We start from the raw sequence: 18,713 nt of genomic DNA, 5'->3' as shown, positions 1-18,713 counted from the left end.
TTTTCATTATCTCATATGTTTGCCCTTAGACAAAACAAACTTATTACATAGCCTCTGCTGCCCAAATTAATGGAGTGCAAAAATAAACTTTACTTTTATAATGGTTAAGGCTCCATATATGCTTGGAAGAGAAAGCATTAAATTTACTTAAAGATGTATTTGGAGATTGATTTCCACAGAATTTCACCTTATGCCCCCACAGGTGCTGTGTAGTGGTATTCACATTAGTTGCTTTAATCTACTGGTACAACAGTAATTAAGCAAAGAAAGCTAAAGAGAAACATCTAGAGCAGATCATTGCTGCCCGACTGAATATGAGAAAAGGCACTCTGCCCTGGAGTTGATAATACAAAACCACTGCATGATTAGGAATTTTGATCAGCAGTCTTTCAGGCAAGGTGGTAGTAAGAAGACAGTCAATGACAACCATCACAACATAACATCAGGTATATTTTTTTAACCAGTAGCAGCCTGACACTGTCCTTACTCCTCTCCACACAACTTCATTAACCTGTTAAATATACAGTCATTAGCATCCACCAGAAATGCACTTTTCATCTGTCAGGCAACAGAGAAAAGCCTGCCCCAAACCCTGTCAATTGGCACAAGGCAGAAATGGAGAGGAAAGAAGTGATGGAAAGATGGTGCAAGCATAAAAAGAAATGCAAGACTCAACACAGTTACAGACTGGGCAGCCGCACCACCATGGAAAAGCAGTTTTGTACCATGTAGTGGCTTCTTATATTTGGAAGTATTGCTCATCCATGAAACGCAGTGAAGTGTGATATGGGTTTAACTTTACTTAAGAGTTAGCAAGCTATTACAAACAAGCTAGTTACCTGGTCCCACAAAGCCAAAGGTGGGGGCAGTTCTCTCAACATTTGGACTAAGCAGATGCACTGGCCACCAAGAACTGAAATTATGATGTCTGCTAGTTTGCATCTTATTAGAGCACCCATATTTTCCAATCTATCAGCAGCTGTTAGCTGAGTCTAATTAAACACACAGTTTATACAACACATGGTAGCATACTTGAGAGCTTTAGCTCTGAATGCACACATAGGCATGAAGCAATTTTGCTTTGTTCTATTATAAAAATATTTACTAAAACTCATTTCCCAGTTGGGATTGACTGAAGACATAGAAGTCTGGAAACATGTATTTGTTGTTCCCAAATAGCTTTGGAAGAGGACCTGGGGCTGCACTGCCCGCCATATAAACAGGCAGACTCAGGTGGGATCATCTTTTCTTTACTATCCTGACTTTCTGAGTTTGGTTATAACAACAAAAAGCCCCAGTGGAATACACAAATCCGAACACCATGAATCCCACCTACAAAACTGTCTCAACTCAGGTATTTTGAACTTCAGTCACTGGACTGGTTTTCTGAAGCCTAAAAGGAGATAGACAACGTTCTCAGATTTGCACAGCATCTAGGCCCACTGTTTGGTTGTTGGTTGTTTTTTTTTTTTGGGGGGGGGTGGGGCAGGTGGGTGTCAAAATGCTTCAAAGAGGCTGATTGTGGAAAATACTTACAAACTTTTAGTTTGAGTTTAAACTGAAGATCTACTCAGGCAGATAGTGGAACTGCTGGGGGCATGGGGAGTAGGAAGCTAACTTTTTCTGTTATTTTCCAAGTCCTCAGATGGAATGGAGACACTGAACCATGCCAGAGAGCAACAACCGTAAAGCTGGCCCTTTATAAATGCTATAGATACTTGGAGAGAAGGGGGGCAGTTATGTCACCAGCCAATGTATTTGGAGGCAAAGGAAAGACCCAGTGGAAGCTGGAGTCAGACATGGTTCTGAAGGGACAAAACAGCAGCAATGCAAGAAGGACAAAGACTGCACCTGAGAGGTGTTTTGAAAATTCACTTACTTTCAGGGAGAATGAAAATCTACAAGTCCTCAGGAATGCAGTATGCAGATTTAAATTAATCAGTACAATAGCAGGATACTAGTTTGTAGCTGTTACCCGTAGAGTCACAATGACACAACTGCTACGTGCAAAGCTAAGAGAGACACTGAATACTCCTTGCGTTGCACTGAAACTTAAAAAACATCTTCGTGGGGGAACTGAATTTCCAATAGCATAAACTGGGGCAAAACACTGACTAAGAATTGCCTGATTTTGGCACAGAATCCATAACCTTGCATGGTGTTTAGTGACAGTCCTGTAATTAGCATGGCAGTTAATACTGGAGGAGAAACCCTTTTTCTTCCTGTGAAAATTTTTAAGACTCCTACTGGGCCAAGCCCAAGGCCTCCAAAGTTTTTCAAAGGAACAAAACAAAGAACAATTACTGAAAATTCAAGTTCACATTTTTGGTCTGTAAGAAGCAGAGAAGGGGATTAAAGTTGGAATTTGATCACCTCCAAGTTGAGCACCTATGTGACTGACCTTGTGGCTATTTGTTTCAGGATGAGGACAGAAATTCAGTCCTGAGAATTTGAGAAACCTTTCCCAAGCAACAGAATAATAGCATGAGAAACACTCTGGTTTCAAATAAACTTAGCCTTATCACACTAATCTCTTTTGTACAAAATTCCCATGGGTATCTACTGACCAAAGTGTATTACACCTTAATAGCACTGACATAAGTAATTGCAGTAAAAAAAAGTGTCTCTATGAATAAATTGCTGAAACCTGCAGCAATAAAAGACCTAAAAATTTACAAAGGCACACAGGTATTAGAAATAGCAGAACTTTCTACTGCATATAAAAGTTAAGACCTATCCTTCAATAACCACCCTTGTGTTCCAGAAATTTCACTGCTTGAGTTGCAAAAGCCTGCTTTTATTCATATACTTGGGGAGTCATTCCCTGAAAACCCATAAAAAAGGCCCAAAGCAGTTTTGGGGCTTTCACTTCACTTTTTGCACTGAACAGCCACCACTGTAGCAGGTCACTATGAGAGAAAGATCAGGCTTTAGATTGCTTTGCCTGTTGGCATGCCAGGTAATATCTGTTTGTGCCCCACATGGAAAAAAAGCATGAGATTCTGCTACTCACATCAGACAGGAAACAACTCTTCTTGCCTCACCTGAAATTCAATCAGTGATAGAGTTAAGAAGTTAATTTTCAGTTTAAAACTCGAGAGACCTTATGTGCAGTGGATGGAGGTCAAGAATGATCAGAAAGGAAAAAAATGCACTTGTCATAAATAGAAAGGTATGTTACACAGAGGCTTCTCTTCCTTCAACTACGCTTTTCAAGAAACTGAAAATATCATTACACCAGGAACACATCGCTAACCCAAAATCCGTTTCTAGTTTGCACGACGCGTTCAAAACTGCAATGAGCAGTACCTTACTTTAGTGAGCTTATGCAAAGGCAAAAGCCATGAAGGGAAAGAAAATAAAGGAGATCACACTCCAGACTGTTGAATGACAAGACAGCAAAAACCCACCAGGCCACGACTGCGCCAAGCTCAGTGCAAGCCAACTGCTCTGCTGCAACCCACAGTGCAAGTTTACCCAACAAGCGCTCCACAAGCAGAAATTATTAGGGTGCGTACAGTCAGTCACAAGGAGGCTCTATTCAGATGTCTGAAAAATGGGGCCACTATTTCTTGTCTACTTCATATTTTTTTAGACAAAGCTCAGCAAGACCAGCTGGAAACCTTTTTATCAGGACTGCTCCAGAGCATGTTACTGTCTCAGGAAGTCACTGGCAGCTGACTGCCTTTGCAGAACACCATGTCATTTGACTTTTTAAAACCTTTGCTTAAGGTGTGTTGGACATCCTTCCATTCCACTGCATTCAACATTAACTGTTTAAGATGTGCTTTGTGATGGATTTTTTGTGGAGGCTTTATATTTGTTTTTTAAGTTCCATATTCACCACCCTCAAAAAATGTATCCAGTAGCCAATAATAGAAAGCCTTTCTGGTAAATCCTGTCATCACGGAGAAACATCACTATTGATCTCAAGAAAATGCTATATAATTACATCCAGCATATTAAGTTTCCAGTGAAATTCCTGAGAAGCATGCTTTCTCTATCAACCCCCCACATATCTTGTGACACCTGCATAATTGTATTTGATTAATTTCTGTCTTACAGTTTGCAGTAGGTTTTAAGTAACTCAGTATTTTAAAGCACTGCCCCTACGCAGGTGAGGGTTCACCCAGTAGCACATGTCCATCCCAAGACTGTTTCTGTGTCCTAGACTAATAGGAAGTGTTTTGCTTAGAAATTTAAAAAAATAATAATCAGTGGTCTGGTCCTTGGTGTTTTCACATCAAGTCCCTGAATTTGAAAGGTGGAGTTCTGAGCAAGACCCAACAAAGCCAAGTGTGCAGACATTTGGTGCTTTATATCCTCCCCTACACAAGACCACAAGAACTGCTCTTCGAATTCAAAGCAGTATCTACTGAGAAGCTGTTTTGCTTGCTACGCTGCTCTTCAGTAAGTACAGTAAATACAAAAAAGCTGGTTCTTGTGGCTTTCCAAAGACAAGGACCAGAGTGAATGATACTCTCATCACCCTTACTGAAAATCCTCTAGGCAACAACGACAGATTGCCATTTCTTGTGATGTAGTTCTAAAGTGCACATACAATTAGATTTTTACCCTCCACCCAGAAATATTATCCATTCCCTTTTAAATTGTAAAAAAAGCATGATGTTCAATCTTTAATCATATTCAATACTAGTACTGAAAGACTTCCCCTACTGACAGGCTAAGTTTCAACTTATTTAACTGTTATATCAATTTCTATTTAACGCATTCATTAAAAGCCTTACTGTAATTAAAAAATGCAACTGAAATTTGTTATGTTTCCTATTAATGCCATTAAATGGATTTTCTGTCAATGAAATTTTTATACAAATTTAATTAAATGGGAAGCACATATTTTGCTGGAAAGCAATACTTCAAAATATATTCTTTTTGTACCTCAGAGACAGTCTTTCCCTTACAGACAAACGGTGACCTGTACTTAAGATTCCAGCTGCCACTTACTCAGTTTCAGTCAAAGACGAATTCAAATGCCACGTTTAAGATTCACACCTTAGCATTCAAATCTGCTGTCCCTTCCCAGGGTTCATCTAAGAACCTATGAGTCACTGAATACTGTTTAGCATTACTTACGCCAAACAGTTCAGAGCTTAACAAGATCTAGAGGATAAAAAATGCATGTGAAAATGTTCAGAATGGGATATAAAATGAAGTAGGAGATCATCGTCTGCTTTCAGGCATATACTAAAAAGGATTTCTTGAAGGTTAGTTCATAGTCCTTTAAGATCTCTCTCCTGTACACACCTCAAATTCAAGTCCATAAACCAAGTTGAATGGCAATGACATTAAATATGTGCCTAAGCCTATAACACTGTCTTGACTGGATGAACTTGCCCATTCTTGTTCTTTTACAACCTCATATCAGTGATGCTTCATCAGTACAGGTTACCTAGATGTCCTAGTTTCAGCTGGGGTAGGGTTAAGTTTCTTCGTAGTGGCTAGTGTGGGACTATGTTCTGGATTTTTGCTGGAGGCAGTGGTGATAATGTGGAGATCTTTTGGTTGTTGCTAAGTAGCACTTACACCAGCCAAGGACTTTTTCAGCTCCCTGTGCTCTGCCAGGTGCACAAGAAGCTGGGAGGGGACACAGCCAGGACAGCTGACCCAAACTGACCAGCAGGATATTCCATACCATATGATGTCATGCTCAGTATATAAAGCTGGGGAAGAAGAAGGAGGAAGGGGGGACGTTTGGAGTAATGGTGTTTGTCTTCCCAAGTAACTGTTATGCGTGATGGAGCCCTGCTTTCCTGGGGATGGCTGAACACCTGCCTGCCCATGGGAAGCAGTGAATAAATTCCTTGTTTTGCTTTGCTTCTGCGCACAGCTTTTGCTTTACCTGTTAAATTGTCTTTATCTCAAACCATGAGTTGCCTCACTTTCACTTTTCCGATTCTCTCCCCCATCCCACCAGGGGGGAGTGATCGAGCGGCTGCATGGTGCTTGGTTGCTGACTGGGGCTAAACCACGACACTAGATTTGCACCCATGAACTCAATTCCCCAGTAACACCAGGAGAGTGTAGCAGCAAAGCTGCAACAAGGAGAAGATGCTTGGAAGCTCCCTCCTGCTGCTCACAAAACCACAGAAAAAGCATGCTGTCTCACTGAGAAGGCACTGACTTCCTCTTTCCTTCTTAAGTTAAGACCAGGCCAGCCCAGACACAGCTGGAGAAGCTAACCATAGGCCGAGAAGAAAGCAAGAAATAAATTTTCATCATAGGCTACATTTAAACAATAACTGTATTGTGAAATGGGGAATGCTAAATGCCAATTTCTTTCAGCTGCCCGCATTTCAAGCTTGGATAGCTGACTTTCAGATCTAGCATAATACTAGCTTTCTAAAGCACAGAGGGCTGTCATGAGTAAGGTGACTTACCAAGACAGTAAAAAGAATTAACAAGGCAAAATCCAGTATCACTTCCAAGAAGTAAAAATCACACAGAATTATCAGAAATCAGATTTTATTTCTTCACATGGCTTGCTCACTTGTTAGGTTTTTTGTCTTCTAGAATAAACTAGATTATTGCTATCCATACCTGCATCTTCAGTAAAGAGAAAATGCTGTTTTCATCAGATCCCCAGAGACATTTCAAGGATATCAGAGCAAAAAATAGGTGCTATTCTTACTGATAAAATATTACAAGGGAAAGATTCTTGTGTTTGATGATGATAAAGAAACAATAACAATTCCCTGGCCTTAACTCTAAGACTAACAGCTGTGCACTGCTTTCTCCTCTTGTCCTTCACTAGCTCTGTGTGCCTGTAGGCATCTGACACAGTTTGGCAGAGACATTTTCCCACACTCACACTGATAGTTAATGACTTTTAAATTTAATAGTCTGACACCAAGGAGATGTACACACATTGACTAAAGTGTATGTGATAGCCACCTATATTACTAGCAGGAAATGTGTCAGGAATTCCAAAGCATTTACTTATGCTTTAGACACAAGATGTTATTTCTTTTCTTTACTCCTGTTATACACAGTCACTTGTAGAATGAAGTCTGACAGATAATATTTTTCTGAAATTCAATTCCATTCACATCTCCATCGCTTTCAAAAAATGCAAACATCATGGCGTAATTTCTGGTACAGACTGGACAGAACCCAAATGTTAGGCAGACCGGTGCTCAGGACACCTGCTGAATTCACACCAGAAACTGGATTCTGCTTTTCTCTAATCTGCATTAAGGCTATGAACATAAACTCACTGGCCTGTCTTGTCTTCTCCTGCTATAGTTCTTCCACCTTCTATAAATATATATACACAAGGTGTCAAATAGAGCATTCCCCAGGACAAGTAATCACCACTCTCTGCCTCCTTTCAAACACAACCTATCAGTAAACAAAATAAAGACTACAATCTGATTTGGAAAAGGACCTCATAACCTGTCTTCCATTATATTATTGTCTAAAAGAATTACTGTACAATTGTACATTGTACAGATTGTACAAACCAGTAGTGAATAAACGGGTCTTCATCCTAAATACAGACCCAATGCTACATGGCTAGTATAACAATATACCAAAATACTGCTTGCCATTTCCTAATGATATTCCTATGCACTGAAAATTCATTGTATCAGTGGAGTTCTTTGCTTTAGCTCTCCACAGTAAGAACAACAGGATTCCCAGCAGGTCAAGGTGGTTTTCTTGTCAAAGCTCATGCAACAAACCCTTCAATGTAATTAAATGGGAAAAAATCACATTTCTGTACATAGCATTGAACCTGGGACATATTTCAGGAACTGATATTTGTGCAGTTTGCTTCAAAAACATTCCAAATCTACACCAAGGTGAGCTATTGGCTTATCGTAATTTGGACAGGTCCATTCATTTTCCAAACCTATTGGCATATTTTAAGTTACACTTCTGTTGGCACTTCTCCCCACTGCCCTTTGTCTCTCCGGGTGTCTTTATGAACTTATTTGAGACTTAAATGGAAAACCCAAACAAACATTTATTTTATCAACTGCTACCTAACCTATCAAAGGTATCAGAAGATCAGAATCACCACCTCCATTTCACATCAGGGAAGCAGCAAAGTCAATAGGATCTTCTGAAGTCATCCCACAGGTCAGTGGCAGACAGACAAGATGATAATTTGGCCTCCATAGTGCTCCATGCAATACAGCATTGTTTCACCTCTCAAAATGCAATGAAGTCCTTGCATGCAAACATACCTGGCAGCTGTCAAGTGGTAGGAAGCGGAGTTGTATACTGGAAACCCAGGCTCTGACCCATATATATTTTTATTTTGATGTCTGCTTTTTACACTCTTGATTAACAAAATATATATAGTGAAAGCTACATTTGATTTCCCAGAAATATTGGCTATTTCATATTCAAAGTATCCACACTAATTTGTAAATGTGTGGTGTGTTATTTTATTAACCTATACTATCTGAGATAATTTTAAGGGCAAACAGCTGCCAAGGCTGTGATATTGGTACTTAGAAACTAACTCATACAAGAACCTTCTTTGGGAATGACTACCTCAAGACTGAACAGTTTTCTCAACAGGTGCACCATAATGCAAGCTGTAAAGCTTGACAGTGTCATGATCTGTTCCATACAGGAAGCTGGATTAGATGGGCTTTACATCTCTGAGAACTCCCTGCGAAATGCCACATAAAGGTACACCATCAAAAATTTAGTAGGCTTATAAAATACAAGTGCGATTACATTTTAATATCTGCACAGAGGAAACTCACAGATGTCAGAGATTTTTCTGAAGTCACAAGCATCTAAGAAATTATTAACACATAGAATTATCATACTCCTATAGGTGCTAGCACAAGTTCTCTCTTAATTTATTATCTTAGAGGCTCAGGCCTGCCCTGACCTGAAAGGCAGCATTATTTAATCTATTCTTATGGCACTCTAGAGATAGGCAACCCTAAAGCTTGCTGGTGAAAAAGCTAAATAAATAAGAAAATAGATTAGGAGCAGTAAATCACCGCAACAGAACAGACAGCAGTCTGTTCCACATTACAGATGGCAATGTATTCAGGCTACAATCTCACAGGATTTCCAATTTGGGAAGAAACAAAGCAGGGATACTCCACATTTTAAACAGTAGAAAAATAAACAGTACCTTTTCAAATACAGCTTATTCATCTGCCTCAATCAAGACTGACATTTGCTACTTGAACTTCATGTACACTTCACCCCCTTTAAAATGCTGCAATGAGAAAACCTGACCTGGAAAAGGAAACTTTAGAAACAAGTCTGACAAGGAAACCATGCTAACTGCCAAGGCCTGACTCAGTTTTGTATTCACTGTAATCAATGTCCCAAGTTGTACTGAGTCAGTGAGAAAGACTGAGAGGTTTGGTTTTTTAAAGAGCAGAGAATTCTGCTTGCGTTAACTTATTTTCCTCCCTCACTTCCCATCCTATCTCCTCCTTTCACTTACCAAGGGCTTGGTTTCATCTTCGTCTTTGAAATAGTAAAGCTGGTCACCCTTGAGAACAAACCAGCGTGTGTGCCAGGTCTTGACAAAGCCTCCTTGCTTCCGCAGCCACCCACACTTAACAGCACTGTGCCGCCCTTGTCTCAGCGGGGGAGTCTCTGCAGAGCCATTGTGTTCTTCCATACTGGGTCTGGACAACTCTCCTCTTGAGAAAACAAGAGGAAAAGGTAAAATAATTAGATTATTATCCAAGCAGTAACTTGTTCCTTTTAACACAGCTGGAAAAGAAACACACTCCAACTACAAAGGTAGGCTAGAAAAGCATTTACCATCTGCCTGTTTATTTTCATACTAGAACTCCATCAGCTGAGAGAATATTATCTGCCTATGAAAGACAATAATAATAATAATAATAATAATAATAATAATAATAATAAACTTAGTAGCTAAAAAGCAGGCAAGAGGCAAAAGATTTGTTCAGGTACAGTGTAGGCTATTTTAAACAGCACTGAAGAAGATATCAGCTGTTTCCTGAGGTGAGTTAAAGGTAGTAACAAGGAATGAATTTACAGTATGCCTTCAGACTAAGGGCAGCAGTATGCTTCTAACTAGTGGAACTCCCCATTTAATATTGCCTGCAGGCTTGGGGCTTTAAGGGAATATTAAAGAAGCCTCTGCTTCTCTGGGGCTTAATATACCCCACCAGACAAGCAGGGGTTTTTTTTGTTTTTGTTTTTTGTTTTTTTTACTGAAGTCCATTTAACAGAATGGTGACAGTAAATACAAGAATAGCTTCATATCTCCTCATACAGACAATCCCCTGACTGAAGTGGGTGTGTGTCCAGCCACACTTACTAATTACAGATATTTTGCAAATCACACAGAATTTTGGAATGTCAACTCAAGGCATGGGAAGTGTGTCAAAATCAGAGCTGGTGTGGAATTTAACTTGACAAAGTTTCATGTGGCTTTTCAGCCTTGTTAAAACTATACTTTTTAACTATCTCTGGACAGTCACGAATCTTCCTGATGGATTTTGTTATACACAATCATACAGTCATGTGCTTAACTTTCATGGTCAAAAGGCTCTTCCAGATCCCCCATTATGTCTAGACCTCAACAAACTTGGGATTTTGTGTTGCAAGTTCTGATATTTTCAGTTGAAATACAAATCAAACAGAGACCTCTATGTGCCAAATAGCGCATACCTAAACAGAATAAAATATGACTATAACCACAAACACAGCAGTATGCAAAATTAACAGTGAAATTTCACTGTCTGTAAGTGTTTGAAGAACAACATATTTTTTTCTGACTAGACTACCACTGGCAGCCTTTCTTGCCTAGTCAGGAACTTCCACAGCTGTTAGGGCCTGGGAAAACTGGCTTCATAGGTAATGTATTTATTGTTTCTAAACATCAGGGTGGGAAAACAGCAAAACATTCTAGACATTGTAGGCAGGAGGCATCTATGAATAAGAATATCTAGACCAAATCTTCCTCTTCTGAATTTGGCAAAGAAGATTAGTGAGTCCAAGTCCAGCAATCCTGCTCCCGCCCCCTATACAGCAACAATAACGTTATTGAACATAGTAAGACATCAGCATTGCAAAGATACGTGCTCAGCTTCCAAGGCAGATTAGAAATGGAAACACACATTCATTTGGTAGAGGAGGCCATCCCTCTGACAATTAATACAAGTACTTTGTTTGGATAGTGTTACATCATTATAAACTAAATTTTAATATAATCAAGCAAGAAGATGTAAATAGATCAATAGATTCCAGTCAGGAGTGTTTTTCAGCCCATTTTTCCTTTGGCTCCTTTCTTCCTACCATTCACACTTATCCTCCTTTGCAAGAACTTCTCCAGCTGCCATCTCTGCTGTGCGTTTACAACTTTTGCTTTTAATACCCACACACAGTCTGTTGTCACAACCCTGCTTTAGACTGGATCCTGGAATCTGATCTCCATCATTAAAACTCTTAACTGACGTGTGCCACTGAGGTTAATGGGCCTCAACACAAGCACAGATGTTTCATTGCAAATACAAACTGCAGGACTTACTTCTCTATTCTCTAAAGGACTCAAATTACCCGGTATTCTTCTCAGAAAAAGGAAAAGAAAATCCTTCTCCTGCCTCTTTAGGGTTCACCGAGAGTCACCCAGAACACTTGTACTGTTACATTTACTTAAGCAAAGTGTCCCTGCAAAACATATAAACATGTCTGGCTCTCAGCAGAGCTGACAAAGACTTTTTTTGTGCTTAGGGTTACAATAACATCCTAACAAGAATAAACCAGCTGATAAACCCTCAGACCACACTGACAGAAGGCTTCTGTGAGGATTTTGTACCATCAGAGTACACACTCTGAAAACTGCAGCTCTAGGGCTGCAGAGTATATTAGATGTTGCAGTGAGTTTCTGAACTTGAACCTTGCCTCCTTCCAATCTGGAGCGGCAAATGGAGATTCAACTACCATAGGAAAATTAATAGCTTCCTTTCTCATTCCCTTGTTCATAAATGTCTACTCGCATGTCAAGGTGGTCTGGGCTTCTGTAATGTTTTTCATTCACTTTGCAGTGTAATAAGTAACTATGAATGCAACAAAGCAGTGGCAAATCAGCCGCTGAAACCCTTACACCTTTATCTCTTGATGCCCAAACTCTCTCACTTGTTACCTTTAGCTCTTCAGGAGGAGGAAGACAGGTTAAGTAAAACTAGTTGCAATAAGCAATGATCGGATAATCTCCAAGAACCAACTTCAGCCATACACAGCAGACTTTATTAAACTGACTTGTACCCTACCTCTGCTTATCACCGTGTGTGGTAAAAACATGCCACGAATGAGGACAGAGTTATCTGTGCTATTCAAGATCACTATTTCCAAAAGGAAATGCACCTAACTCATAACTGGCATTTTTTGAATACAAGCAGAAATCACTTGGATGCTGCTGGTCTGTGGCTGGGCCAAAGTAGGTGCCAAGAAGCAGCCCTCCAACACACATACTTAGAAAGCAAATTAGCAAATATTTTAAGGAGAGCATTGTAAATGGCAGGTAAGTAATTACAACTGAAAAAAGTAAGGAACAAAATCATTACCCATGGGTCACCCCTGCTCCTTGCTTCAAAGCCACAGAAAATCACAGTGCTTAGCTTCAGCCTGATGATATAGCAGTCCTCAGAGCGCTGAGATACAGAATCAATCCTTCTATAGCAGAAATAAACCTGATCAGTTTACCTCTGCTGCTCGGGCCAGCCTCAAAGCAGGAACAACAAAGTTTAAACACAGTAATTATAATTATGTGTATCGCTGCAGTGTTAGGGACACCAGGTCCCTATTATACTTGGACCACAAACAAGAATCTGAGCACCGAAGTGAAAAGCAATTAACTACTTGGATGAAAGGCTATTTTAAATTTCGTTCCACAAAGTCACATTTCACTGGTGTCAACACCAGTGACCAAACTAAGTATTTGGATTTTAGCTAGCCAGGGAAAATTTTAATTGTTCTACATCTCTTTGTCTGGTAAAATTTGTATCTTAAACTATTTCTGCAATACTAAAACAAATGAAGCATAGGAGAGCTGATATTCTACTGCTCCCAAGTCCTCACAGGTAAGATCTCCTTTAAAGCAGCAGTATATCTTTGGACACTTTCTATACAACACAGTTGTATTATTTCATTTATTATTGATTTAATTCTCTTCAGAAGTTAAAATTTCAGCCACCTATCTTGGTTTTGTTAGGAGAAATTGTATTTAGTCATGAGATTAAGTTTATTTGTTGTTTTCCATCCCTCCTTGCCTTTCAGAATCTGCCTACTGCAAACCAGACTCAGAATCAAGAATTCCAGCAGCTGGCTCACTTTCACTAGTTGTTTTTACAGCTGTTTCAACACCAAGATCATAAAAATAAACTGCAGAAATATCAGGGTGCTGGCACTGATGCACAGAACAGTGAGGTGCAAACAGTTTGTAAATAACACATGACAAAGTGTGGAATTACATCAACATACTCCAAGTCCTCTCGCCCTGATGACACAAGGCAGAAAGCAATGCATTTTCAAGCACTAAATTAGCATATTCCTCAAACCCATCTTCTGAACGGGAAACAGAACTTGTACTTGCTGCCAGTGTCAACTCTACTGACTTGGCCAACCTCCAGTTTAGGTAATGACCAGGACTGAACAAATGCTACACGGTCTATTTGTCTGGGGCTGGCTGTGGGCTAACTCTCCTGGGCTTGTCTGGACATCAGGAGCACAAAGTAAACAAAATGAAAAATGTTCCCTGACATACTGGCTCTGCATCAACATCTCCTGGTCCATGGAGCCCATCACCATCTACCACTGCTGGCCTCAATCCAACCTTTTTCTGCTCCCAAAAAGGGTATCTGCCTCTCTCACTAGTCCATCTAGAAGGCAAATAACTGCACTTATGTTCTCCTTGCCAATGTGGAAGGGCTGTGCTGGTGACGCGCATAGAAAGCGGGTAAGTGTTTCTCCTCAGCTACCCCTCGCTTGATACTTGAAATATGGAATTGGGCAGCTCCCTCAGATCCCAGCACTTTGCCAGGAAATAGTCAGAGAAAGTCATTAAAGCAAAGCAAATCCAGTTACAATGAATAGTCACAGGATTGCACCAAGATGACCCATTTGGCAAAAAACCCTGATGGTTTGCAGTATGTTTTTATTTTCACTGAAATTTCTCATGGCCAAGATGGCACATTTCAAGCATGCAGAACATCATCAGCGTTCACTTCCAGCAACCCTTCTTCATCTTTGCCATTGCTTAGATGCTATTATCAGGTCCTTTGCAGCCCAGAGTCAGCCTGGCACAAAATGGACAAAGATGAGAAGCCATCAAATCACCTGCCCCAGAACCATACTCTTCCAGCCTGTTGCAAGGTCTAATCCCCTTGCTCTCCCAAAAGGGCAAGCAACACAACACTGCATGGAGATGACTTTTCCATGTCAGACACATTAACAGATATCCAGTACAAGGCTGCAATTTTGCAGCAACAAGTGACTTGGTCATTGATGAACATATCTGCGAAATACACACACACAGATATACACATTCAAAATTCATAAGAATCTTTGTGAAACAATGGTTCTATATAAAATTAGAATACTTCAATACATGTATCACTAACATGAAGACCTATAACTCACTTTCCAAGGGATGTCTACTTTTGGGTTCCTTCCTACCTATTTCCCATGAGCTATATAGTATAAGTGCCTATGTTTAAGGTTATCAGTATCTTTCAAGTACAGAGTGCTGCCTCTGACCAGTGAGTTTCCTTTTGGTTTTTCTTGATTTAGTCTGGCTGAGTAAAACTTTGTAAAACCACTTAGTATGTGAAAACATTGTCTGCATTTATCTTACTCATAATATGTCTCAAGACACCTGAATCTCTGCTACAGCACAGGCATTCATTTGCAAGGAACTGCTGCAGGAAGAAAAAGACTGGCCTATTTCTCACCATCAGGGTGCTTCAAATCAGTTGCTTCTCATCTGTTGTGTCAACATGATATTGTCCATGGTAGGAAAAAACATGTCAAAGAGGTTAAAAAATACTTTAAAAGAGAGTTGACTTTCTGCTAGTGCTTAGCAACCATTTTTACAAGATGCACATCGCAAGGAGCATGTCTCAAGTTCTGTCACTGCAAGGACAGATTTTAAAGCATTGCTGTCTTGTTCTTTTTCAAAAGCTGCAGCAGTGCACTTGCCAGTAGCTTTCCTCCAAAAGCTTTTAGAACAGACATTGTGCTTTTATCCAGAAGGTTTTCTGAGACATCTGAGAAACCTTTTGTACTACTGGCAGTTAACACTCCTAATCACAGATACATCTGGCTGTTCTGCATTCCCCACTCTCACTTTTTCCTATCAGGGACAGCCTGAAGATATTTTGCTTGAAAGAATTTCCAAGGCATAAATAATTACTACTGAGGCAATAAAAAATTGTGACAGGTGTTATCAGCAGTCAGATTGTAGAAGGCCTAATCCAATTCCCAGTGAAACTAAGGGAAATACTTCCATTACTTTTCAATGCATTTAGGGATCAGTTCCAAAACCGAGACCCATTAATTTTGCCAGAAAATCGGAGTCTTGGTCAAATACAACTCTTTAGTACATGATTTGCATTTCCATGCCAGAACCATCCTACAATTATTCCTACACTAGCCAAACTTTTACAAGCCTACTGTTTGCTTACAGGAATTCAAGCACAGCTATAAATAGCCCAAATAAAATGGGACTAGAGAATTTATAAAGAACATAAAGTATTCAACTTCTTGTGAATTACAATGGAAATTAGTTAACAATTTCTGTCAGGCACCTTTGAAAAGGTCAGCTTTTGTGTTTGCATATTTATCTCGTATGACTAGTTGTTGTATACATGTGTATTCACTAGTTGTGTATAGTTGCAACTAGTGCTAGTATACATGTGTACAGTCCAAACCCTAGAGATGAGGTCTGGACACTAGTTCACTTCCCCTCACCATAATCCCACAGTACCAGCTACGTTGTGCCGGTATGAATCTTCCCATCATCTAGGGTCACTGATGGGCAACAGGAATCATGTAATGGACTACTTGCTCAACAAACTTCTGCCCTATTATATTCAGGGCAGCACTCAGCCCAAGCTGGTGGACAGGAAGCTGAAGTGTGCCAGACACTTTGCAATTGCTCTTGACATAGTAATGATCAATAGTCCTCCGTACTTTGTGTGGCCTTTGGTATAAAACGCTGGCAGATGGGTGTACTGCAGAGTCAGAACCTTTTGCCTCCCCTATGTGCCTTCTGCACAAAATGGAGTCAGCACCAAATGGAGCTCAGAGTTAGCCCTAAATACATAATTTCTCTACTTGCTAGAATTTATTTCTTCCCCATATAGCAACGAAATCATGTTGGCTTCCCTGGTAGAGATAGCTGGTAAAAAAGTATTTCAAAATGCGCCCCATATCTGTCAGCTGCTGCTATGTAAAGAAAAGCAACTGCAGCAGTTCTGTGACTACAGCATCATGCTGTCAGATCAGTACTCTGGGTAATTCTCATAGGTTAACTTTTGCTGCCTTTGTCATTAGGTCCTATTCTGTTTAAATCCATACAGCAACATTCAGACAAACCCTTTCCTGTCGTTGCACTACTGTTGTGGCAGCAGGAGACAAAATGAAATTGCTCAGCTAAGATCACTTTGTCCATTGCAGAATCTCTTCTGACACCTAGAAATGACACTTTGCTCTCTCCATCACTTCCTAATCCCACTGCCTTTTCTGGGTGGAGTTGGACTCCACCCGTAGAAGACTTGTGTAACTGAGAGCCATTTACATACAATCTGTCTGGCTATCTTTTCTCAAGTACAGGTATACCATGCCTGATTTAGCAGTGATTACAAAATGTCACACCACAAAAAAGGGTTTTGAAGGCTTAAGGAGCAATTTACAAGGATAGCACTGTCTCTGTTATGCTTCTGCATGTTACTTATTAGGCACGTATGTCCTCAGCTTTTTCCTCACATGGTAGCATGCAGCTGCAAGACAAGGTTGCTGCTACCAATGTGACTGGAAAAGTGAAGGTGTGATTAGAATGGAGTGATCCCTTGTCTCAGGTTTCTCTGCAGGATTCCACTTCAGGTGTCTTATTCTGTAAAACTGGAAATGCTAGAGAAAAATTGCATGCAGCAGAAAATCAGCTGTAACTATCTGGAGAAGCATACAAAACTACAGACAAGTTGGAAGAGAACCTCTGGTAACTGAAGGGTCAAGTGATGCAAGACGGACAAAGAAATGCAGAACAGATGGCAAGTCTCACAAGCTGAAATACTGAGCAGTGAAAAGGTCAGAGAGCAAGTCAAAAGCAGCATCTGGAACAGCAAAACGATAAACCTCCCAGGTGTCTCTCCCAAACAGTGGGTTAGACTGCCTCTGAATATCTGACACTGAGAAACCTCAAACCCTGTTTACAGCTTCATACTTTACATGGAGAAAGTAAGGGCAGCTTAAAAGTAACTTAATTCCCACATGTGAGTGGTGAATACTTCAACACTTGCTGGCTTCACTTACAAAAGAGTTGATTAAGAGTTGTGTCCAAGCATGATCTCAACAGATGATCTCTCAAAGTATAAAAATAATCTCTAGCACTGCTCTTTGTTCTCAAAGACTGATGGCAAAAGGCATTTGAGTACGAATGTCAGCAGCTCTCTGTCAGTGAATCACTGAGAACAGAACGAGGCTGCATGCTCTTTTAGGAAATCCAACACAGCAGGACTTTTCATGTTGTCCTATTCACAGCAGTTCAGGCCTTCCACATTCCTTGTAAAATTGACCAAGAGAATTAAGATGTTACAAGTTACATTCACTAAGTATGCTGACAGGCGGGAAAAATACATTCTAGTTTGTCTACAGCAGCAAAAGCTTCCTGCCAAACCTGCTGCAATTCTTCTAAATTGAAGCAGCATATGGGTTCTGCAAAAAGGGTTTGTGGTTGCTGAGGAGTGGGAGGAAGGAAGAGGAACATTTGCTGCCTGCACCACACTTCAACTTAATCTCTTGCTCAGAGCAAATACAGATCCAGCAAAGTCCTAACTCTGGCAACAAGAGGCTAGCACAGCAAGCGCTGGCTGGTGACATCTCTCCTGATACACAGATGTTCAGAGCAGGAGAAACCTTATCTTTGGGTGCCTCCATAGAAGCCACAGTGGAAACAAGGGAAGATTCAACCCACCCCGTAATTACCTTTTAAGTCTTACATTAGTTCACATTTAATAAACAGAAGTCTGTGGACTTATTTTTAACATATTTACTATTAACATTTCATGCAAAATTACTTCCTTCTGCTTTGTTAAGTACAATGTAATGTGTTTCCTTTTCAGTTCAAAGAAGTTCAAGTAACAGCAGCATTTGGGGTGCTGCTGAGAGATCCTCTGAAGTAGACATCTCACACATGGAAATGTGTTCCTCAGAAGGACCTCAGCATCACTGAACTGTGTGCTTGAGAGCATCCCATCCCAGTGCCTCAGAGGAACTGACAGAATTACAGCACCTGCCTGCACTGAAATTCATAATTACCACGTCCATTTCTCACCCGCTCTGGAGGTGCATGAACAGTGCAGCACCTGGGGGCAACTGTAATGGCATATGTGTTCATTTTACACATGTACTGTACACATCCAAACAAGCGTATCGACAGTAAACAGGTAGGCACGTACTGTACACAGGAAGTGAGCGCCCACCCAGCTTCAGAGAGTGTCTTGGCACCATCCCAACTG

The 18,713-nt window shown here is 40.3% G+C and overlaps 1 protein-coding gene across 1 annotated transcript in view; it reads right to left on the bottom strand.

Annotated features, from left to right (window-relative positions):
* Nucleotides 1-18,713, bottom strand: part of ARHGAP24 (Rho GTPase activating protein 24) — a 229,565-nt gene that overhangs the window by 181,720 nt on the left and 29,132 nt on the right. The window contains exon 2 of the mRNA XM_075090342.1: nt 9,443-9,642. Within this exon, the coding sequence (XP_074946443.1) occupies nt 9,443-9,622 (180 nt within the window). The 5' untranslated portion in view covers nt 9,623-9,642. The remainder of the gene's footprint in view (nt 1-9,442; nt 9,643-18,713) is intronic.

Source organism: Phalacrocorax aristotelis, chromosome 4 (assembly GCF_949628215.1).
Source record: "Phalacrocorax aristotelis chromosome 4, bGulAri2.1, whole genome shotgun sequence".
In the NCBI taxonomy this organism is placed as follows: Eukaryota; Metazoa; Chordata; class Aves; order Suliformes; family Phalacrocoracidae; genus Phalacrocorax; species Phalacrocorax aristotelis.
This window is presented reverse-complemented; position numbering and strand designations above follow the sequence as displayed.